The sequence below is a fragment of the Garra rufa genome, chromosome 22 (genome assembly GCF_049309525.1).
Source record: "Garra rufa chromosome 22, GarRuf1.0, whole genome shotgun sequence".
Lineage (NCBI taxonomy): Eukaryota > Metazoa > Chordata > Actinopteri > Cypriniformes > Cyprinidae > Garra > Garra rufa.
Window position 1 is genome coordinate 10,271,896 of NC_133382.1, and position 24,339 is coordinate 10,296,234.

The following is a 24,339-nucleotide window of genomic DNA, read 5'->3' on the forward strand; positions in this document are numbered from 1 at the left end:
TTTTTAATCTTTAAAAGTAATATTCCCTTTTCAAAATCAGGTCATTCTCAGCTTCTTGTCATTGTGACAGCACACAGACAGAGGCCGCTCCCACAATAGTTGATTGACATGAACGGCTTACCTTAGACCCGCCCTCACCGAGCTGAAACAGCCCGACTCCGACCGCCATTGTGTCGACTCAAGGAAAACAAGAATGTCCCAGATTGAGCGTCTGAGGTGTTCTGTTGTTGGATGTAATAATGAACATAGCAGTAGTCATTTACTCCCGACATCTGAGCCGCTGAAGACGCAGTGGTTTAACATTACTTTCGTTTTTAAAATGAAAGCGCCAATTCTCATCTACATATGCATCTATGTTCGTGCAAATCGTTCCTGATGCAGCTTCACCCACAGCAGAAGTGAGTATAAGGGTTTTTTTATGCATCTTTGCAAATGGCCTTCCACTTTTTTTGGAAATAGGCTCATTCTCCAACTCCCCCCGAGTTAATAAGTTGAATTTTACCGTTTTGAAATCCATTCAGCCGTTCTCCTGTTCTGGCGATATCACTTTTAGCATAGCTTAGCATAGATCATTGAATCCTATGAGACCAATATAGCATCGTCTTCAAAAATGACCAACGAGTTTTGATATTTGTCCTATTTAAAACTTGACTCTTCTGTAGTTATATCGTGTACTAAGACCGGCAGAAAAAGTAAAGCTGCAATTTTCTAGGTTGATAGGATTAGGAACTACACTTCCATTCTGGTGTAATAGTCAAGGAAGTTTGCTGCCGTAATAAGGACGCAGCAGGCGCAGTAATATCACGCAGCGCCTGAAATTACCTTCCCAGCTAGGTAACTTCCAATGTGACCGCCGTGATATTACTGCGCCTGCTTTGGCCATGTTACGGCCGTGTTCGGCCATGTTACGGAAGTGTTACCAAATTGTTTTATTAACAACAATCAGTTTTCACAGTGCATAGTCATAATCTTCCAATTCAGCAAACTGACATTATTTATAAATGATGTTGAAATTTATTTAACTACTTGTGTTTTATTAAAAGCATTGCATCTTTATTTTATGATATGCATTTATTACTAATATTGTGCATGTGACATTAGATAAGCTTCAATTTGCAATCAGTCATTTAAAACTCTTAAAAACTTTTATTTAAAGATTAAAAAAAAACATTTAGAATTAAATACATTCACTTGGCCACCATAGTCTATATACATATTAAATTAATTACAGTACAAAGCATTTTTTACAGCTATACATTCAGATGTTTTACATATGTGATCCTAGACCACAAAACCAGTCATAAGGGTCTTTTTTTTTTAATAATAATAAATCTGAAATCTGAGACTGCAAAAATTCTAAATATTGAGAAAATATGCAATACATATGCATATTACTAATAAAAAATTAGGTTTTGCTACATTTACGGTAGTAAATTTAGAAAATATCTTCATGGAACATGATCTTTATTTTCCTATGATTTTTGTCATAAAGGAAAAATCGATAATTTAGACACATACAATGTATTGTTGGCTATTGCTACAAAAATACTCCAAAAACGACTTATGACTGGTTTTGTGGTCCAGAGTCACATATACAATATATAATCATATATACACTAACAGACCAAAACCAGCTCTTACTCAAGGCCAAGCACAACAGTGTATGTGTGTTTTTTAAAGCATTGTTTAAAGCATTGCCACTCCCACACTATAAAAGTAAACAAGAAGGAGTGTCATTTGTTTAAATGAGTCACATGATAATTTCACGTCTGGTCATCTTCTTGGTATGGTGGGTGGTCTCAACACAACCTTCACTGTGTCTCCTGGAGCCTGCAATGTGAAAAATTTACAGTGAATATGTGCCCATAAGATTTCTTATAGTGTAGCTGTATGCCTATGGAAGCATTACATTAACTGTTATATATATAGTCAAGCCCGAAATTATTCATACCCCTGGCAAATTCTGACTTAAAGTTACTTTTATTCAACCAGTAAGTTTTTTTTTTTTTGACCGGAAATGACACAGGCTTCTCCCAAAAGATAATAAGACGATGTACAAGAGGCATCATTGTGAAAAAAAAAATATTTATTTTTATTTTATTTTATTTCTTTTATTTACATTTGAACAAAAAGTGGCATGTCTAAATTTATTCATACCCTTTGCAAACTGTCACAGTCTATGGGAAAATCCAAAGTTCTATACCATTCCAAATAGTCCAAGCTGTTCTAAAGCATCCTAATTACCATGATTCATTGGGAACAGCTGTTTTAATCAACTCAGCAGGTGAAAAACAGAAGCTCTCTGCTGTTGGTTTGTGGACAGTCATGGCTAAGACAAAGGAGCTCACTGAGGACCTGCAGCTGTGCATTGTGGCTGCTCACAAGTCAGGAAAGGGCTATAAGACCATATCTAAATGTTTTGAAGTATCAGTGGCTGCAGTGTAAAGTATTAATAAAAAATACAAGACGTTCCGCACTGTGAAAAATCTCAGAGTATATGGTCGGAAGCCAAAAGTGACACCTGTGCTGGTCAGGAGGATAGTGAGAGAGGTAAAAAAGAATCCAAGGATCACCACCAAGGCCATCCTGATGAATCTGGGCTCTGCTGGTGGCAACATCTCAAGGCAGACAGTCCAACAGACACTGCACACCGCTGTGTTCCACAGACGCAGACCAAGGTGGACACCACTTCTCCAGATAAGGCACACAAAAGCCCGCTTAGCCTTTGCAAATGCTCATCTAGACAAAGAAGAAGACTTCTGGTCTTCTGTTTTATGGTCAGATGAAACAAAAATTGAATTGTTTGGCCACAATGATGTAGCCTTCATTTGGCGTAAAAAAGGAGAAGCCTTTAACCCTAAGAACACCATCCCCACTGTCAAACATGATGGTGGGAACCTAATGTTTTGTTTTTTTTAGCCAGTGGACCAGGGAAACTAATCACAGTAAACAGCACCATGAAAAAGGAGCAATACATTCTCAACAATTCTCAACAACAACATCAGGCAGTCTGCAGAGAAACATTCCAGTATGACAACGACCCAAAACACACAGCAAAAGTGGTGAAGAAATGGTTAGCAGACAAAAACATTAACGTTTTGCAGTGGCCCAGCCAGAGTCCTGACTGAGAATCTGTGGAGGGAGCTAAAGATCAGGGTGATGGCAAGGAGACCCTCCAAACTGAAAAAGTTGGAGCTCATTGCTAAAGATGAATGGGCAAAAATACCAGTGGAGACATGAAAAAAGCTGGTCAGCAATTATAGGAAGCGTTTGATTGCTGTAATAGCCAAAAAAAGGCTGTTCTATTGATTATTGAGAAGGGTATGAATAATTTTGGACATGACACTTTTTGTTCAAATGTAAATAAAAGAGGAGTAATATTTTTTTCCTCAATGATGCCTCTTGTACATCGTCTTATTATCTTGGGAGAAGCCTGTGTCATTTCCAGTCTAAAAACAACTTGCTGGTTGAATAAAAATAACTTTAAGTCAGAATTTACCAGGGGTATGAATAATTTCGGGCTTGACTGTAAGCATGCATGATAATATAACTTAAGTAACTTACTTGATCTGTTCTCCAGGATCCTGCTAAAGATGGTTTGACTGGAGGAACAGGGGGTGGAGTCGGCTTGATTTCCTACAATTGCACAGACAAATTTCAAGCTGAGAGATTGTTTCAACCGGTTCACAAACACAATGAAACCACTTAATCAGATATTGCTCTGTTACAAAACCTACATCCTACTGAAATTGGGTGGATACTGTTTGTAATTGTGTCACAGTGTCAAATCAAAGATACAAGCATTTACAAACTAAAAGATGAGTGGAAATAAATTTCAGTGGTAATGAACAGGAAGCCACAGATGACTCAACTAATGCGTTTGGATGAACATGACCCGAGGTGACCTGCAGAATGTGTGAAACTAAATGAAAAAACGGAAAAGGTTTTATGCTCGTTCACAGAAAATGTAAATTAAACAAGAGTACAAGCATTCAGTTAATAAAAAATTCTTGAAGGAGTAGTTCACTTTCAGAAAAAACGTTTACAGTTTGAACTTCCAAAATGCAACCTCAAAGGGTTTTAAATGATCAACAGCCGAGGAAAGAAGGGTCTTATCTAGCAAAACAATGGGTTATTACAATGGGTAATTTATATACTTTATAACCTCACATGCTTGTCTTTTCTAGCTCGGCAAGACGAGCGTTTGACATTTAAAAAGTATATAAGTTGTAAATGTTTTTAGAAAATAACCAATTGTTTCACTAGATAAGACTCTTCTTTCTTAGCTGGGATCATTTAGAGCCCTTTGAAGCTGCATTTAAACTGCATTTTGGAAATTCAAACTCAGGGGCACCATAGAAGTCCATTATATGGAAAGAAATCCTGAAATGTTTTCCTCAAAAAACACTATTTCTTTACAACTGAAGAAAGAAAGACAAGAACATCCTGGATGACAAAGGGGTGAGTACATTATCTGTACATTTTTGTTCTGAAAGTGAACTACTCCTTTAAATAAAATCACTCCTAATTTCAACAGTTTGGAAATAGCATGTTTACTCTAATAAGTACTATTTAACTGTACACTTTTTTTTACATAGTATTGTTTTATACTACTTTTATGATACATTTATACTATAGTGCATGTTTTTGAGCAGAATCACTTTTTAGAGATATTCAGAGTATATTTTTAAATATATGATATGTTAACAGTGTGGCTTTAGGAAAAATATGTTTTTCATTTAAACTTTTTAAATAGATAATGAACAATTTAAATATATTTAGATTGGAAATTTATGAAATATATTATAAAATGTATTTTTTTTGTATATCTGGAAATATATTTAAAAATATATATGAAAATATATTATTTCAACCTCCTTTTATTGTCTTATGCTTAAGACAAAGGTCATACAGGTTTAAAATTACATGGGTGAGATTATTAGGGTAAATATTTTAAATATAAATTGTATTTTAAAAAAAATACAAAAAAGGTGGATTTATCCGATTAATAGTTGATCTTACCTGTTTAACTATGGTCTGCTGTGATGGTGATTGTGGCTTTTTTGGAGGCTGCAAGAACAAGAACAAATGTTTTTTTTGTTTTTTGTTTTTTCTACAAAAAGGTGAAAAGACTGCTTAATTCTCATCTGTCCTGGAATGACATAATGGGTGAAACTACAAGTATTTAACCCTATTCTTACCTTTGGCCTGTTCATATACCTCATCTATTATACACAAAACTGCAAAGCTTTTAAGCTGTGTAAGCTGACTGCCTTAACATTTGCACATTCAAATCTTTAAACAAAACTAGAGTTATGTTTGCGTAAGTAGTGATAAACTAGATGTTCATGAACAGAACTTAAATTCGACTTGCTCAAGAAATAATTAATACTTAAAAATTTTCAACAGACAGAAATTCTGATCTCAGGTCCATTCACATTTTGGATGGGTTTTTCTATGCCAGTCTGTTATTACTGTATGAATCATTTTAGATTTTCCCAGCCCTGAACAGCATGTACAAACTCTGACTGGGTGCATTACGTGTTTGCCAGAAGGTCTCCTATCATCTAAACTGGCATTCCTAACCAGAATAAGCTACAATGTGGACCAGATCTAAAAGTATGGCTATACAACATATGACCATGGACCACAAAACCAGTCATACGGGTCAATTTTTTTAATTGAGATTTATACATCATATAAAATGCGGAATAAATAAGCTTTCCATTGATGTATGGCTTGTTAGGATAGGACAATATTTGGTTGAGATATGACTATTTAATAATCTGAGGGTGCAAAAAAATCCAAATACTGAGAATATCGCATATCATAGAGAATATCAGAAATTAAGTTTTGATATATTTACAGTAGGAAATTTACAAAATATCTTCATGGAACATGATCTTTACTTAATATCTCAATGATTTTTGGCATAAAAAAAAATTCGGTCATTTTGACCCAAACAATGTATTGTTTGCTACTGCTACAAATATACCTGTGCAACTTATTACTGGATTTTTGGTCCAGGGTCACATTTTTTTCAACAAATTTGACCCTAACTCTGTATTTCCAAATTTATATTACACTCAGAGGTCTCAAATAGGAAAGTCTACATTTCATTTGGTAAGAAAAGAGTTAATAAATGGGCAATATTATAATGGTTCTACTAACTGGAGGAGCGGGACGGGTCGGGCCCAATCTAGCAGTTAGAGGGGTGCAGGGTTGAGTTACGGTGGTCCCCATGAATATGGGCTGGCTGATCTCACGGCGTTCCTTCTTGACACTGTTGTTCTCAAAAAGAAGGTTGTTCAACTGCCCTGAAGATGGAGTTTTTCTGCAAACAAGCAGATGGATGTGACATAAAAACACAGATTACTATAATTACGTTATTCACAGCTACCCACACCTTCTGACCGATACATTTGCAAGACATTAACAGGATATCAGCTGGATGGTAGTTATGCAACATGACACATTTTTAAAAGATATTTCAACATCTTTTACCATTTTTTTTTTTTTTTTTCCAGAAAATCAAAGTTCTCCTGAACTATGTGGTGAAGCCATTTTTGAGCCACCGAAGATATATTTATTTTTGAGGAAGCAAATCATGCTGAATTTCCCCTTTTTTATCACTAGCACCGCTGATGATTTCATAAATGAGCTGTGCTGTTTCTTTCAAACATGCAAAGAAAACAACTAAATAATTTCACTGTCATAAGGTAAAAAAATCCATCCATTCTCCAAACCGTTTACATGCTTATGTCAGCCTCTCAAGCCAAAGACAGAAAAAATATGGATACTTGACCATTTGGTCAAAATTGTAATTATTTTTTTTAATGCAAAATGATTTCGTGGCCAATAAAAATAATCCAGGCTGAAAAAAGGAAGTCCAGTCAAGGCCATGGGCATGATAAATTTTGCAAAGGATGTCAAATCAAACAACTCACGTCTTGTTGCTGATGACGGATTTCCTTTTTTTACGATAAAGCAATACTCCACATAGTACAATCACAAGTAGAGCAATTGCAACTGCTACTGAGATGCCAATGATCTTCGCTTGTACTAAAAAAAATTGGAAACAAGAGTAGAATTTTGTCAAAATGGTTACTACAGGTAGTACATTTAAACATGCTTTTCAGACAAGAAGAGCGGGTTTGATTACCAGATGGCAATTCAGAATATCTGACTTCACAGTAAGGAGGTGCCCAACCAGGTTCACAATGACATTGTTTTTTATGATTGCAAATCTGTAAAAGTAAGACAAAAGTACACTCTATTTTTAATAAATTCTTTCAAAATATTTTTATGTTTGGTTTCAGTGAAATGGAGGTTTGAACTCACCCCTCTACCACTGCATTGCAGTGAACAGTCTTCCTCACTACCATAAACATTCAGGTCTTGGCACGTATAATCATAGCAAACCTGTTGAAACATAACCCAGAAATGTCATATTTGTACCTACAAGTCCTGCCATCATAGTCTAAATAACATTCTTACTTGCTTACCTTATTGTGTCCACATTTTGTGCCTGTAGGAACCATACTGAGGGCATCCTCTTCTGATTGGTCCCCAGCTATGTTGCAAAATCCCCGAAATGTTTTTATAACAGCTTTCTGACCAGTAACAGGGTATTCGTTTCCTCCTTCGCAAAATATCTTTCCACAAAACATGTCTCTATATAAGGGGAAAAGCACATTTATTGTAATCTATGCTTGGTGTACTAGGTTGAATTTCTTCTTAAAAGAAATGGGTGCTATGACAAATATTGATGCTGGAAACCAATTTGTGAGCTATTTTGAGTCAGAAAATGAAAAAAAGATGACATACTCTTTTGTACAGGCTCTGTAGCCATCTTTGGTCTTTCCACAGTGAGAATCATTTTTTCCAAATGTGTTTAGAAAAAAGCATGCATCAGCAGCCACTTTGGCACCTAGGGAAATAGTCAGAGACACAACATTGAATCAGATAACAATACTGTGCTGATATGAGTCATTATGCACAGCAGGATACTGAAACACTAAGGTAGAGAAAATCAACCCAGCTTGTGAAAATTAATAAACGCTGGTGATTTAGTAAAGTAGTTGAGCCGTAGGGAATCATTGGGAATTTAATTATACTGTTTCAGATTCCAGTTTCAACCAAAAAAAAATTGTGCCAATTGTGTCACTACTCACTCCTTTGAAACTCGTAAGAAGTTTTAAACTTCGTTCATCTTTGGTACACAAATTAAGAAATTTTTGATGAAATCCGAGAGCTTTTTGACCCTGCACAGATAGCAATGCAACTACCACATTCAAGACCCAGAAGGGTAGTTAGAACATCAACAAAAATGGTTCTTTGCACACAAAAAACATTCTCGTACCATTATGAATTTATGGTTAAACCACTGACGTCACATGGACTATTTTAACCATGTCCTTACTACCTTTGTGGTCCTTGAACTTGTTAGCTGCATTGCTGTTTATGCAGGGTCAAAAAGCTCTCGGATTTCATCAAAACTATCTTAATTTGTGTTCCGAAGATGAACAAAGGTCTTACAGGTTTGGAATGGTTTGGAACAGGTTTGGTAAACTATCCCTAAAACAGTTCTTTTAGTACATGAAAAATAACTGGCCCAAACTATACACTTAAATTAAATTGCAAATAAATTTTTAATTAACTCAACAATCAGGTACAACAATAGATGATTGATGATTGTATGATTCATGGTTGCATGATCAAGTCGTTGAACCATCTGAAAGATTCAGTGAGAATGATCGATCAACAATAACCAATCAAAATCAATCAGACCGCAAAGTTCATAATTCAACTAATAAATCATTGACTTTTTTGCCATTGTGCTTAGATCCAGTACACAGTATTTTATTGCACAGTTCAGGTCAGAAGTTTACATCCCTCTGTCAGGAATCTGCAAAATGGTAATTATTTGACTAAAATAGTTCTTCATGAGTCTCTTGTTTGTCCCGAACAGTTAAACTGTCTGCTGTTCTTCAGAAAAATACTTTGGTTTTCCAGCATTTTTGTGTATTTGAACCCTTTCCAACAATGACTGTATGATTTTGAGATCCATCTTTTCACACTTAGGACAACTGAAGGACTGCAAGAAATGCAACTATTACAGAAGGTTCAAACGCTCGCTGATGCTTCAGAAAGAAAATATTATGCATTAAATTTGAAGATCAGAGTAAATTTAACACAAAAATGCTGGAAAACCAAAGAACAGCGGGCAGTTTAACTGTTCAGGACAAACAAGGGACTCATGAACAACTATCACTAAACAAAAAAAAAAAAAAACACACCTGTGGATCATTCAGGTAACAACACAGTATTAAGAATCAAGTGTATGTAAACTTTTGAACAGGGTTCAATCTGTTGGACTATATGTAAACATCTTTTATGTGAAATATCTTATTCAGGTCAGTCCTAAACAAATGCATTTTGTATGACCCCTCTTATTTTGGTAAAATAATTAACATTTTGCAGATTCTGAATGGGGGACGTAAACTTTTGACCTCAGCTGTACTTCAAAGTTCCAACTCTACAACCCACATCTGAATCCTGACTGTGCTTCTGAACAAAGTATTAACTCACAGCGAAACTCTTAAAAAATGTCTGTTGTTGTTGAAGTTGTTTTGGACAAGAAACTCATACTTACCTTTTCCCCAAAGTCTTTGGCAGTGCTGGAGGTGAGTAGGGCATTGGCCATTATAGCAGTATCCCTGGCCAGAGTTGCAAGGTATGCCATTCATCTTAAAATCATTCTCTGGGCACTGTGCAGACAGCCCTGAGCAGTACTCTGGAACGTCACACTCATTTACAGGTGCTCGACATAAGCTTTCAGCATTTTTTATCTGCCATGGAATGAGAGAAAAGAAAAGCTGTAAATAAAAAATTGTAAATCACAACCTTATCTAGAGTTACTGTTAACACTTCACAGTTAAGACTTCAAATTAGGCAATTCAACGGTTGCTGGTTCAAGTCCCTCCACTGTTGTAACTTTGGGCAATTTGATGAGTGACTTTTCCAAGCTTGCATTCCACTTATGCCACCCACATAATATATAACAAGTCAAGTCCTGCAGTTGAGTCTGATTTACAGATTGGAATTCTACATTGTAAACTGAGGCTGTGAAACGGTTGAGGGTTTGTGTCCTACCAAAATCTCTTTGCCACTCTTCCTTTTGTGTGATATTTGCAAACTCTTATAAGCTCTATAAAGGAGAAGTTCACTTCTGGAAAAAAAAAAATGTACTGATAATTTACTCACCCCCATGTCATGCAAGATCTTCATGTCTTTTCTTTAGTCGAAAAGAAATTAAGGTTTTTGAGGAAAACATTCCAGGATTTTTCTCCATATAGTGGACTTCAATGGTGGCCAACGGGTTGAGGGTCCAAATGCAGTTTCAATGCAGCTTAAAAAGAATCTACACAATCCCATCTGAGGAATAAGGGTCTTATCTAGCAAAACAATTTAGCATTTTCTAAGAAAAAAATAAATGTAATTTATTTTAATCACAAATGCTTGTCTTGCACTAGCTTGACCTTAAGCATTACGAATTTGCAAAGCAAGTCAAACATCCATCTCGTACGATTTTGAAGTTGGAGGAGAAAATGAGATGGAGTTTTTCACCATACCCTACCTTTTTTAACCGAAATACACAGAAGAACTAACTGAGCGTAACTTTTCCTACATGATTACATAATGCGTGAAGACAGGAAGGACAGATTGTTTCGCAAGATAAGACCCTTATTCCTTGGCTGGGACCTTTGAAGCTGCACTGGAACTGGGCCTTCAACCTGTTGGCGACCACTGACGTCCATTATATGCAAAAAATTGCGGGAATGTTTTCCTCAAAAAATATAATTTCTTTGCGACTGAAAAAAGAAAGACATGAACATTTTGGATGACATGGAGGTTAGAACTTTTCCTTTAATGGCCCTTTTACCACTTTCCTTGATTTTTTACTTTTTTGAGTTACCCTTCCATGCAAGGTAAATAAGACTTGGCACCATGGCTTAGTTGGCTCAAATGTCTCGTAAACATGAGGTTCTAGGTTCAAATCCCTGTGGAACCTATGATGTCCCTCTTGCTTTTTAAAAAAACAATAAATGAGGGTCAACAGTAGTCCAGTTTGATTTGCAGATTCTGGGTTCGAATCCCAATGGTGCCTCTCTGCCAGTGACTTTCTTGGCTTACTCCAAGAAAAGGAGGCCCACCAGTTTCATCAGAGTCGTGACTTCTGGCTATTTTGTGAGTGCATTTTGCACGCCTCTACTCCCACTTTAAAAACAAAAAAAGCATATAACAGAAGCTTGCGTGATATTTGAAAACATTTTAACACTGCCCACACTATATGACAAGTCAAAGGCAGCAGTCCAGTCTAGTTTACACATCCTGGATTCCAAACGGTCAGTGACTTTGCTCTGTCACTCCAGGAAAAGACGTCATAATAGGGCTCTAAAATTCTGAATCTGGCTTTTATTCTGCTAAGGCACAAGAAAGTTCTTTCTTTGCCATAGTGCTGGTCATACAAAAACCACAAAGAAAAATCATCAAGTGTCCAACAAAGACATTAGAGTAGGCTTTGGTTAGCAGATTTATAGACTGTAAAATGAGGTAGTTCAAAGTTTGTGGGTTTGAGTCCTACCAGAGTCATGAAAAGTCAGAAAATACAAAAACGAGTGCCTTTCGAGTGATTCTGTGTTCCATGAGTGAAAACTAGATGCTGGTGCTGTGTAATTAACTTAGTTAGGGTCGCCGCCTAACAAACAGGAAATCCTGGGTCTGAATCCCACTCTGATGCAGTCTTTGATGCTTTCCCAGCAATTAGAAACTGAGAATATAAACCGTAACTGTGCAAGAATAATGACTATTTTCAAATGGAATTCTTTAACACTTTCATTGGTCGCACAATCAGATAGTATGGCTTATTGTGCTCACAATAAACTGGGATAGGAGAAAATTGTCCCATCCTTACATATTTCTCATTGAATACTCTGGTTCACCTAGAAATACCTCAAATTAGGAAAGTAAAATCTCCTGCAAATGCTACGCATGTTGACTTTTAAGTACTATGTAGCAATTAAGACAATTAAAGGATTAGTTCACTTCCAGAATAAAAATATGCTCACCCCCATGTCATCCAAGATGTTCATGTCTTAGTTTCTTCAGTCCAAAAGAAATTAAGATTTTTAACATTTAACATTTTCTGTTTATAGTAAACTTCAATGGGAGCCAATAGGTTAAAGGTCCAAATTGCAGTTTTAATGCAGCTTCAAAGGGCTCTACACGATCCCAGCCAAGGAATAAGGCTCTTACGTAGCGAAACAAACATTTTCTAAAAAATTTTTTTTTAAATGTGTATACTTTTGCTTGTCTTGCAGTAGCTTGACTTAACTACACATTACTTAGTCACGTTGTTAAGGTCACATGTGATGTAGGCGAAGCACCGACCCAGTGTTTACAAAGCGAGTGTGCAAAGAAAGTCAAACGGCCTTTACAAAAAAGGTAAAACAAAAATCTTTTTAAACTTGAGTACACCGACAAAGCACAAACCACACATGACCTTTCCAACATGATTACGTAATGTGTGAGATGCAAATTGCAGAGCTAGTGCAAAATGAGCATTTGTGGTTAAAAATATATACATTTTTATTTTTTTAAGAAAATGACTGATCGTTACCGATTTGTTAGAAAAGACCCTTATTCCTCATCTGGGAACAATAGAGCCCTTTGAAGCTGCAATGAAACCGCAGTCTCGGAACTATAACCCGTTGGCTCCCATTAAAGTCCATTATATGGAGAAAAAATCAGAAATGTTTTCCTCAAAAACCTTAATTTCTTTTCACCTGAAGAAAGACAGACTTGAACATCTTGGATGACATAAGGGTGAGTAAATTATCCAGAATTTTTTATTCTGGAAGTGAACTAATCCTTTAATTATTCCCCCACTTTTACTTAAACGAAAGCTTTTAGTGAATAACAAGTTATATATTCAGTCTATTTTTCACATAAGTCTCTTTTTATGGCACTTTTGGTGTTTTTGCCTTTTTTAGCAGCTTGACCGTACAAATTACCATCCATCCTCTGTTATTTGGAAAAGAGCAGCATGAACATTCTGCTAAACCTCTACTTTGAAGAGAATTTTCCTTTTTGGCTGAACTATTACTTCAAAGAAGAACTATGTTCATAGTTAAATTTTCTAAGAAAAAGGCAAGAATTTTCAAATGAGGACATTACCTGACAATTCTCACAGCAGTCTCCATGAGCACACTGTGAGCCTTCAGTGAGCCTGCAGGTCATGGGATCACAGCATGGATTTTCACATTCCTTACACAAGATGTTAATCACAGTCATTAATGAGACATCAGATGTGAGTCAAAGATAAACCTGCATTAATGCATTAATGATGTCATTAAAAAGGCTACATCAGCTGGGCTAGACTGAGTCACTACAGACTCAGGATGTGTGTGCAATACCTCTGCTTTTCCACAGTCACACTCCTCTCCAGGGTCCAGGAAAGCATTACCACAGACAGACCCACTGTACAGTCTGGATGAACTGGGGGTGTCCAGCAGGCAGCCGGGATTGGCATTGTCTAGAAACACACTCAGTTGTTCCAGACTACAGTCACTAAACATCTCCGGGAACAGCGTGCTAGACAGACAAAGTCAGAGTAAGTCATTTTCAGACAGTGCATACTATAAACTCCTATTAGGCAGAATAAACCATATTTGTTGTTGTTTGTTGATCTAACTGCAACACAAGGCTCACACTGTGTTTTCAGGACAGTTATGATTAAAGAGTTTCATGGATTTATGTTACCGCCCTTGTGAATTAGTGAGCTTAATTACATTGAATGTGCACTTATATTGTAGTTCAAATCTTAAAAGTTTATTTTTACAATAATTGCACTTTCAGATCATTTTCACACAAATTCTACTTACCCCACACGTTCTGTCATGATACAGAGGGAAGTAATTGATGAGCCACACGTGCAGTGATCTTCATCATGGGACATACCCATGTTATGACCCATCTCATGAGCGATCGTAGATGCCAGGCCTAGTGCATTCTGATTATGATCCTGAAAAATATCAACATGTAAACATTTACACAATTACAACATGTATTTAAAGAAACAATTTTTGCTGTTCAAATATAGGACATCATTTGCTACCAGAAAATCATCAGCTTAAATCATGAATACCTGATTGACTCCCGCTGAGCTGTCAGCACACATTGCAAATTTGTTTGCCAGCCCAACTGTGTCACCCAAAAAATCAATTCCACTGAAAGAAAAAAAAAATTAACACATAAAACAGCAAATTTATTTTCATAATTTTTACACTTTATAATATGCTCGCATTTGTTAACATTAGTTAATGCATATGCTAACATGAATCCAAAGTACTGCAAAAACAGTACAATTTTGAAATATTTTTACTATTTAAAACAACTTTTTTCTATTTGAATATATTTTAAAATGTAATTTATTCCTGTGAATTCAGTCACATGATCCGTCAGAAATCATTCTAATATTCTGATTTGCTGCTCAGAAAACATTTTTATTATTATTTATTATGTCAAAAAGAGATGAGGTTTCTTTGATGAATAGAAAGTTCAGAAAAACAACATTAATCTGAAATAGAAAACTTTTGTAAGTTTTTGTTATAAATGTCCTAATCATCACTTTTGTTCAATTTAAAGCATCCTTGCTAGATAAGTATTAATTTAAATAACATCTTTCCCAAAAGTATACTTACTCCAAGCTTTTGAGTGGTATAGTGTATAACGTCTAGGTTACGTATGTAACCCTGGTTCCCTGAGGACAGGGAACGAGACGCTGCGTCCTGGTGGACACTATGGGAACTGCCTTCGGTGTGACCGGTTCTGAAGCTCTAGTAAAACAACGACAATGTACTTGACATTGGCCGGCACCAGCCTATGACGTCATCACAAGGCACCTACCAGTATAAAAGGGGCGCTTGTGAATACATCAACCATCTTTTTGTCTGACGGAGACGTAAGTGGGGCCCGAAGCATGGCTACGAGACGCAGCGTCTCGTTCCCTGTCCTCAGGGAACCAGGGTTACATACGTAACCTAGACATTCCCTTCCGGAGGGAACTCTACGCTGCGTCCTGGTGGACACTATGGGAACGTCAATACCAACGCTGCCATGCTGAGGAGTAAGTGAACAACTGACTGATTGAGGAGTCAAGAAGGAACATCACTCCCCACTACCAGCGAGAATCGCTTGGGCCGACGTCACAGCTAGCTCGGCTACCCAAGCACGGAACTCCTAGGAGTGGAGGCCTGATTCTTCTAAGCGAGAGTAGGCCTAACTACACTCACCGCTACCGAAGTAGTGAAGCTTACCATTAAGTCTTCATACTGAGCGGGGGTCCTGAAGAGCGGCGGCTCCAGAGAGACTCTCGATTGAGAGGAAGCCTAGAAACACTCTGTGCTTGCGGGGAACTCTGGGAGTGGAGGTCAGAGACCTGTCTACACTCAACACTGGAGGTGATTCATGAGGCTCCAAGAACCTAAGCAATAGAACCACCTAAGTGGAGTTTCTCAGGAAAGTGGAGGCTTCTACAAGAAGACTCTCTAGATGAGAGGAAGCCTAGCGACACTCGATCCTATAAATAGTGCTGTCTGGAGTGGAGTTGGAAAAACCCAGGGGTTTTCAGAACCAACTCTAGAATGGGAACGGAGCAATACTGCGTAACCCATACCATCCAGGATTTTCGAAAAAGAACCCTACCCTTTAGAGGGGGATCTTTACCACTTCATGTGGATTTCAGAAAGTGCCCAAGGACTTGTGTGTGCACTTACCACTCTATGTGGGTTTTAGGGAGTGCTCAAAGTTTCATGTGAGTACTCACCACTATTGTGGATTTGAAGAGGTGCCCAGAGCATAGCGAGGGAAACACCCTATATTATTTCAGGCGGCAGCAAAGCCTGGAAGCGGAGCTTTGGAGAACGGAGGCTTCATAGAGACTCTCTAAAAAGAGAGGAAACCTGACAACGCTCAGTCCACCAGCTCTTAGGAGCGGAGGTCTCACACAAAACCTTTCGGTGAGGGGAGACCTGGCTACACTCACGCCTGGAAGTACTGGAAGCGGAGCTTCTGGAGAACGGAGGCTTCGTAGAAGACTCTCTACAATCAATGCTACGAGAAGCTCTTAGAGTGGAGGCCTCAAACATAAACACTTTTGTGAGGGGAGACCTGGCTACACTCACGCTTGGAAGTACTGGAAGCGCAGCTTCTGGAGAACGGAGGCTTCACAGAAGACTCTCTAAAATGAGAGGAAACCTGACAACGTTCAATCCACTAGCTCTTAGGAGTGGAGGTCTCACACAAAACCTTTCGGTGAGGGGAGACCTAGCTACACTCACGCCTGGAAGTACTGGAAGCGGAGCTTCTGGAGAACAGAGGCTTCATAGAAGACTCTCTACGCTCAATGCTACGAGAAGCTCTTAGAGTGGAGGCCTCAAACATAAACCCCTTTTGTGAGGGGAGACCTGGCTACACTCACGCTTTGAAATACTGGAAGCGGAGCTTCTGGAGAACGGAGGCTTCACAGAAGACTCTCTAAAATGAGAGGAAGCCTACAATGCTCGATCCTACGGGAAGCACTTAAGAGTGGAGATCTCAATAAAATGCCCTTGGTGAGGGGAGACCTGGCTACACTCAACGCTTTTTGGGAATAACAGGACTCACAGCAGGGCTCGCATGCTAAAAGCAGGGCTCTGTAGAGTGGAGGCTTTGAAATGAATCTCTAAGGAGAGAAGAAAGCCTGACGACACTCAGTCTTGGTGAGTAGTAGTACTAGCACTCCACCAAGGATAGTCAGGGAGGCCCATTAGCTGTTATGCCTAATATTCCCATAGAGAGAGGTGCTCGAGAGTAGAGGTCTCAAATGAAAAACACTTACTGAGGGGAGACCTGGCTATACTCAATGCTACAAGTACATGAACTCACCCTAGAGCCTACACATAGGACTCTGTAGAGTGGAGGCTTCAAAGAATCTCTGAAAGAGAAAGCCTAACCACACTCAGCTCTGGCAGAGGGGCTTTTAGCACAAAACCAAAGTAGTACCAGCTATATACTGTGAGAATGTACTAGAAGCGGAGCACTAAAGGGAGCGACGGCTGCAGCTAGATGGTTCTCACAGAGAGAACACATCTAACAGCTCTGAGTCTAAACCATAGGGAATAATGAGAGAGCGCGATCATCATCATAACGCCACTAAGCGAGAGGAGACCTAATCAGCAGCACTCAAGAGTGGAGGCCTCTGCAAAAGACTCTATATCAGGAGGAAGCCTACAGCACCCTGACAACGCTCACCGTGGCAGGAAAATCTAGGAGTGGAGGTCTTAAACAACACAACTCACTAACAAAGAGGGGAGACCTACTACACTCAACCCCAATATAGTAATGAGGCTCGGTAAGCCTACATACTAAACTACCATCTGGACAGAGCTTTAAGCGCCTATACAAGGTTCAAAGTGAACTCTGGAGGTCCAACACAGGGCTTTCGCCAAGGGAAGACCTGCCATAATACGCTTAGTGTAAAGCGAGGCTCAAAGGACCCTACAAGCTGCTAGAACTGCCCAGTGCTGATAGAACTGTGAGAAATCAGCCTAAACATGAACGTCTAAAGAGGGGAATCTCCTAAGCGCAACTCTCAGAGAGAGGAGGCCTGCAAAATACTCATAGGGGGGTTACTAAACTTTCCTCTTCCTGGAATTCTTGAAGCAGAGGCCTGGGGAGTGTGGGCTTAATTGCACTGACTCACAAAGAGAGGCAGCCTACAACGCTCAACCCTAGGTTGCTTCTCACATTCTTTCCTTTTCTCTAAAAATGGGTGGAGATCTCACCCAAATCTCCCGAACTTTTTCCATGGGACGGGGAGTCTGCCACACCCAGTAGGTGTGTAAACATGCATACGCAGGTAGTAAGAATGCCTAAGCAGAGCTCAAGACAGCGGAGGCTTCAAGAGAAACTCTCATAAGTGAGAGGAAGCCTAACAACGCTTTAACCCCACAGGAGTTAGCAACAAGTGGAGGTCTCAGACACTATCTCAAGAACGAGGGGAGACCTGGCTACACTTAACACTCAGGGACAGTAGGGCTCAGTTTACGGAGCCCAAACTACGTCTCACCCAAGCGGAGCTGGTAGACAAACACATACATACATACATACATATAACACACCCACATATGTCAGTTTTCATATACCAGGCCGTCAGATTGCGTTACCAATTTCATCACAGGCCCGGCCCCAGAGTTTTACAAGTTGGAAGGAGGGCAGGCGGCCGAACGACCGTGAGGGGAGAAGGAGAGGAGACCTCAGGTACCTGATTCCAGCCTGCCCCTACGCCTGCGCCGGATCGTTTCCCTGAGACACTCCTTCCTACGCCGCGCATCACGTCTCCTCTGAGACCCGCTCCGTCCAGGAGGAGGGCCTCGAGTGGCCACACTAGCCACCTGGCCCCGTCTCTGGTCCTTGGACCAGGATGTGCCAGGCTTTCTCCGGTGTTTGGGTGGGGGCGCGGACCGGCGAGGGATGAAGGACTTGAAAGCTGCTGAGCGTGCCTTCGCCTCCCTGAATTTCTCGACCACCGTCTCTATCGATGTGCCGAACAATTCGGAAGGCGAAACCGGCGCATCGAGGAGAAAGCGCTTATCTTTCTCCCCGATGTCCGCCAGGTTCACCCACAAATGTCTCTCTGTGGCCACCAAAGCAGCCATGGCCCGACCAATCGCGGTTGCCGTCTGTTTGGTGGCCCTCAGAGAGAGATCAGTGGTGCGGCACAGCTCAGTCACCTCCTCTGGGGAAAGCCCCAGGCCTTGGTCCAGATCTTTAAGTAGATCAGCCTGGTACGCCTGCATCACTGCCACTGTGTGCAGGGTGGCACCAGCCTGACCCACTGCCGCGTATGCCCTGCCATTCAGCCGCAAGGTTTCTTTTAACGGCTTGGATGGCAGGGTTGGAGCCTTAAGCATCGACGTGACCCCCGATGAAAGATAGCTAGCCAATGTATCTTCCACGGGGGGCATCGACACATACCCGTGCTCACGCATCCCCTGTGAATTCGGGCCGAGTATGGCTTGTCCCATGCCTTCCCGACCTCAGTATGCAGGTCGGAAAGGAATGGGAGGCTCGTAGGAGGTGGCCTGATATGGCCAGGAAGATATCTCTCATCAAGTCTGCCATGAGGGACCTCTTCCTGCGTGCGCCGCCACGGCAGGTCTAATCTCGCAGCGGCGCGTTCCATAACGGCCATCAGCTCCTCATACGCGGAGCAAGGGGGGCTGAGCAGACTCAGTAGACTCATCTTCGTCCATCTCAACCACTTCCTGCTCGCCCTGGCTAGGAGCCAAAAGAGCACTCGCCGCTGGATTCGAGGATGTAAGAGATAATACATCCTCACCCAGGAGCGCACTCTCGTCCCTCGCTGACGAGTGTGAGAGACACACACCTCTCTCAAACTCGTCAGCGAGCTCCACCTGTGAACCCCACGATCTCAGCCGCCGAGCAGCCTCGGCTGCCGCGGGACCAGAGCCGCGTGGGAAAGATGAATGTCCCAATTCCCTCGAGAAAAGGGACAAACGAGAGCGGAGCTTTTTAAGTGAAAAGCTCTCACAATGAACGCACCCTGCTCCCTCAAGAACAGAGCGCGCGTGCTCTTCACCCAAACACATAACGCAAAGACTGTGTGAATCATCCAGTGTCAGACTTCTCTGACACGGATCAGCACACTTAAAAAAATTTCGCTCCAGGCTTTGCCATCATACTCACGCTTAGAACAAGGTCAGTCTGAAGACAAAAAGATGGTTGATGTATTCACAAGCGCCCCTTTTATACTGGTAGGCGCCTTGTGATGACGTCATAGGCTGGCGCCGGCCAATGTGAAGTTCATTGTCGTTGTTTTACTAGAGCTTCAGAACCGGTCACACCGAAGGCAGTTCCCATAGTGTCCACCAGGACACAGCGTAGAGTTCCCTCCGGAAGGGAATGTTAAATTAAATTTGCTGTTTTAAATATTGATGATAATAATAATAATAATAATAATAATAATAATAATAATAATAATAATAATAATAAAATGGTTCTTGAAGAATCATGTGACACTGCAGACTGGAGTAATGATGCAGAAAATGCAACTTTGATCACAGGAATAAATTACATTTTACTATATATTCAAAAAGAAAAAGGTGATTTAAAATATAAAAAATGTTTAAAAATGTTAGGCTTGGTGAGCAGAAGAGACTTTAAAAACACATTAAAAATCTTACTGTTCAAAAACCTTTGACTAATATTGTAAGTTATTAAAAATACAATTGTTCATTGTCTGTTCTGGTTAGTTCACAATGCATAAACTAATGTTAACAGATATAAAACATTGCTCAGTCATTAGTAAAGTGTTAGCATTACAGTAAATAAAGACTAGTTTCTGCTTTGCAAAGCATAGTGAAGGTCTTAGTCATCCAACAGAGTAAATGGGTAACTAGGTCAAACTCACGTCACAAACTGAGCGTTGTCGTGCTTGACTCTTTTAAGCAGATGGCTCTTTCTCCACTTAATAAACCGACTGAGAGTGTCATCTGAACTCACACTGACCACAATTTGGTCCTGTGTCGTCCAGACCTCAAGTCCCACCAGCATAACCCGGATATTAAGGGGCCGATACAACTGAGCAAAGAATAAAATGTTCACCTTGCATGCCTTATTACATTTATTAACTGTTTTACACATATTACACAAGTACATTTGTAGGTTGTAGGTTCTTACTTAGATTTTATGTCTTGTTTCCAGCCAAAATATCTAAAAAAAAATTTAAATCAATAAGGATTTTCTAAAAGAGTAAAAATTATTGTCTTGTTTTCAGAAACAACAAGTTCAAATTAAGTGAGTTTTTGCTTAGAACAAGCAAAATAATCTGCCAATGGGGTAAGCAAAAAAATCTTATTTCCAGCAGAAAACAACATTATTTTTCTTACCCCATTGGCAGATTATTTTGCTTGTTTCAAGCAAATAACGCTCTTAATTTTGACTGCTTTTTTTTTTTTTTTTGAAAAAAAGACAATTTGTACTCGTCTAGAAAATCCTTTTTGATTTAAGAATTTTTAGATATTTTTGGCTGGAAACAAGACAAAAAATCTAAGTAAGAAAAACATTTTTTGCAGTGTTTAACTCTATTTGATCAAAAAATATGAATATATATACCTTATCAACGTGATTTGCAACCTCCAGCATCCTGGCACTGATAATGTCCATGTTAGACCCATAGTTTATGTACTATAAGAGAAAAATACAGCAATCATGTATTGTTTGAGTGTTTTAGGATTTTTTAAATTGGCTTAATGTATTATGTTATATTAGCAACAAATTAATCTCTAGATATTGGTATCAGTCAATGAAAAACTGTAACAGTTGGCTGCTAATAAATATAGTATGTTTATAAACGTTTGTATTCTTACCTCTGTGTTATCCACCACAAGAAACAATTCCACAAATCTTTGAGTATGAAATCGCTTTGTTTTCTAAGAGGATACATCAATGATTTAAAATCTATGCAGAATTTCTTTCATATGCAGAACAGTTGCTAGAATTGTGATGGAAAATGTTATTATTACCCATCTGCTGGACTTTAAGGGGGCTGCCACTGGTGTTTCGTGGTCATAAAAGGTGGTTCTTGGTTCACCACCAGAGCTTCTCTTCCACCTTAGATGTTCTTGCTTATAAAGTGCATGGTCTCCATCAGTGTGGTTGGTCAGGGGCTCGATCAGGTACACTTGCTGTTTCACTCGAACAAAACCTCTATAGACAGAAGACATAATGCTATTGCTCAAGAGCATTTGTACAAACATGGCCTTTAATGCTTGTGTATTTCCATTAGGAATTGTATGAAAAGCATCTTGTAATGAACTTGATGCAAAAGGAGTATGATATTGTCTCAAACCTGATTCCAGAACAGATTCCCACACTGACTGAGGAATCTTCCAAATCCTGAATATGGCCATGATAGTAGCAATTGTCCTACAAATGAAACAAAACCAATTGATTTTTATTTTCTGTGCTTATTCATCATATTTTGCAATATACAGTATATATGCTATATATTGCAGGAATAGTATGGGTCTTATGCTAAAATGGAGTTCTGATCATAGTTATTGTTAAATTATAGTAAATTTAAGTTACCTTCAAATTTGGATTTCTGCTCACAATACGTCCATCGTCTTGATAGTATATTTCAGTGTAATTATGTCCAATGAGTTGCCTAAATTACAAATGTTTATTTAGGACTACACTCCCAGTCAAAAGTTTTTGAACAGTCAGATTTATTTTATTTTTAAAGAAGTCTCTTCTGCTCACCAAGGGTGCATTTATTTGACCCAAAGTACAGCAAAAACAGAAACATTTTGAAATATTTTGTATTTATTTCTATTTGAATATATTGTAAAATGTAATTTATTCCTGTGATTTCAAAGCTGAATTTTTAGCTTCATTACTCCAGTCACATGATGCTTCAGAAATCATTCTAATATTCTGATTCTCTGCTCAAAAAACAATTATTAATATTATTATGTTCAAAACAGCTGAGTATATATTGTTTTCAGGTTTCTTTGATGAATAGAAAGTTTAGAGGAACAGCATTTATCTGAAGTAGAAATCTACATTATCTACATTATAAATGTCATTATCATCACTTTTCAATTTAAACCATCCTTGCTAGTTAAAAGTATTAATTTCTATAATTTTTTCCCTCAAAAATGTGTATAGTGTTAGAAAAGCATTTTATTTCAGATAAATGCTGATCTTTGGATCTTTCTATTCATCAAAGAATCCTGACAAAATGTGCTCAACTGTTTTAAATATTGATGATAATAATAAAAATAAAATAAATGTTTCTTGAACAGCAAATCAGCATATTATAATGATTTCTAAAGGATTGTGTGACACTTGTGACACTGTGAAAATGAAGCTTTGAAATCACAAGAATAAATTACATTTTTAAAATATATTCAAATAGAAAGCATTTATTTTATACAGTAAAAATATTTCACAATATTACTGCTTTTGTTGTATTTTGGATCAAATAAATGTAGGCTTGGTGAGCAGAAAAGACTTCTTTAAAGAAACAACGAAAGAAAAATCTTTTGACTGGTAGTGTACATTAGAGTACAATGGTGTATTTCATACTATTAAACATCAAAATGAAATGTACAGAAAGCTTCAAGAAAATTATTTGAAATATAATACGCCCAAACACAACACTCACCTGTTCTTTTCCAAATTGATTACATGATTTTTTCCTCCAAAGAATAATTTATAAGCGAGTCTGTCAGGATACGTCTCATGGCTTTGTGGACTTTTATCAGACTGTACCTGTAGAGGATTGATGTGTTAAGCCACACATAAACATCACAACCCTATGGTTGCATTTATCCTAAAACTAAAACTAAAAAGTTTTATTCAAACTGTAATAGTAAAATTCAAGTTGTAAATGGAGGTACCTTATTGACGCTCTGTCTTTTAGGTCTCACCACATCATACTGTTCTACATGAGGTAACGTTCGTAAACTCTCTGCCACACATCCTAATGAAGAATCAAAAGATATTTTATATTTCATAAATGCACTATCCATACCACCCACAAAAGTTAACAGCATTCTATGAAGATGTTGTAAAAATCTAAAAATGAACATTTCTGATCTTCAAACTCTCTGCAGCACAAAAATCTAAAAAAAATAATTGTAATAACTGTATTTTCTTGAAAAAGTGCAAGACTTTCCCTTATTTTACTGTTTAAAAACTTCCCTTAATTAACCTACTTGGGACAAGGCCAAAATACAAAACTGCTTGTATATTAAACATTTTTCCACGTTTAAAAGGAAGAAAAACAGAAAGTAAACGTAATTAAAGGGACAAAATTGAAAGTTAAAAATAATACAAATAATTTTTCTATAAAAATAACCTAAAGAACAGAGAAGTTCCTCTATCACTGTTTACTGTTTTATAAGTAAGTTATCCTATTCGCAGAGAAGTAAATATAATATATTTATAAAATAGACAAAAGCGACCGGTTAAATGCTTCAGCGCAAATATGCTTTATAATAACATGTATTAAGGAATAAAACACATTTCTACATAATTAACGGAATATCATACATACCCCAAAGACAAAGACAGCAAAGTACACGAGCTGTGAAGGCAGAACACGGCATGATTACTGTGCGTAAGTGTTTATTTCTGGCGAACACCGTACTAAAAGATAACCTTGAGTTCCGCCCAAGTGGGCTGCATTTTTACTTTATCAGGACG

General features: G+C 38.5%; 1 protein-coding gene across 1 annotated transcript; it reads right to left on the reverse strand.

Annotated features, from left to right (window-relative positions):
* Positions 1 to 1,136: 1,136 nt before the first annotated feature.
* Positions 1,137 to 24,301, reverse strand: adam8b (ADAM metallopeptidase domain 8b). Its single transcript, XM_073828582.1, has 23 exons — positions 24,191 to 24,301; positions 23,532 to 23,614; positions 23,297 to 23,403; positions 22,216 to 22,294; positions 21,977 to 22,053; positions 21,651 to 21,834; positions 21,495 to 21,557; positions 21,241 to 21,312; positions 20,537 to 20,706; positions 14,210 to 14,291; positions 13,947 to 14,086; positions 13,479 to 13,656; positions 13,240 to 13,329; positions 9,656 to 9,851; positions 7,828 to 7,930; positions 7,506 to 7,674; positions 7,342 to 7,422; positions 7,163 to 7,247; positions 6,948 to 7,062; positions 6,172 to 6,334; positions 5,023 to 5,070; positions 3,565 to 3,636; positions 1,137 to 1,830 (listed from the first exon to the last, which is right to left on the reverse strand). The coding sequence occupies exons 1-23, from the start codon at positions 24,240 to 24,242 to the stop codon at positions 1,774 to 1,776; spliced, it is 2,466 nt and encodes an 821-aa protein (XP_073684683.1). The 5' UTR covers positions 24,243 to 24,301; the 3' UTR covers positions 1,137 to 1,773.
* Positions 24,302 to 24,339: the final 38 nt, after the last annotated feature.

Excerpts from the sequence above, each read along its gene's own strand:
- adam8b (XM_073828582.1), bottom strand. The coding sequence starts at position 24,242 with ATGCCGTGTTCTGCCTTCACAGCTCGTGTACTTTGCTGTCTTTGTCTT. Across the intron at positions 14,087-14,209 it reads GCTCAGCGGGAGTCAATCAG|GATCATAATCAGAATGCACT; the intron begins GTATTCATGATT and ends GATATTTTTCAG. Across the intron at positions 3,637-5,022 it reads AGCAGACCATAGTTAAACAG|GAAATCAAGCCGACTCCACC; the intron begins GTAAGATCAACT and ends GTGCAATTGTAG.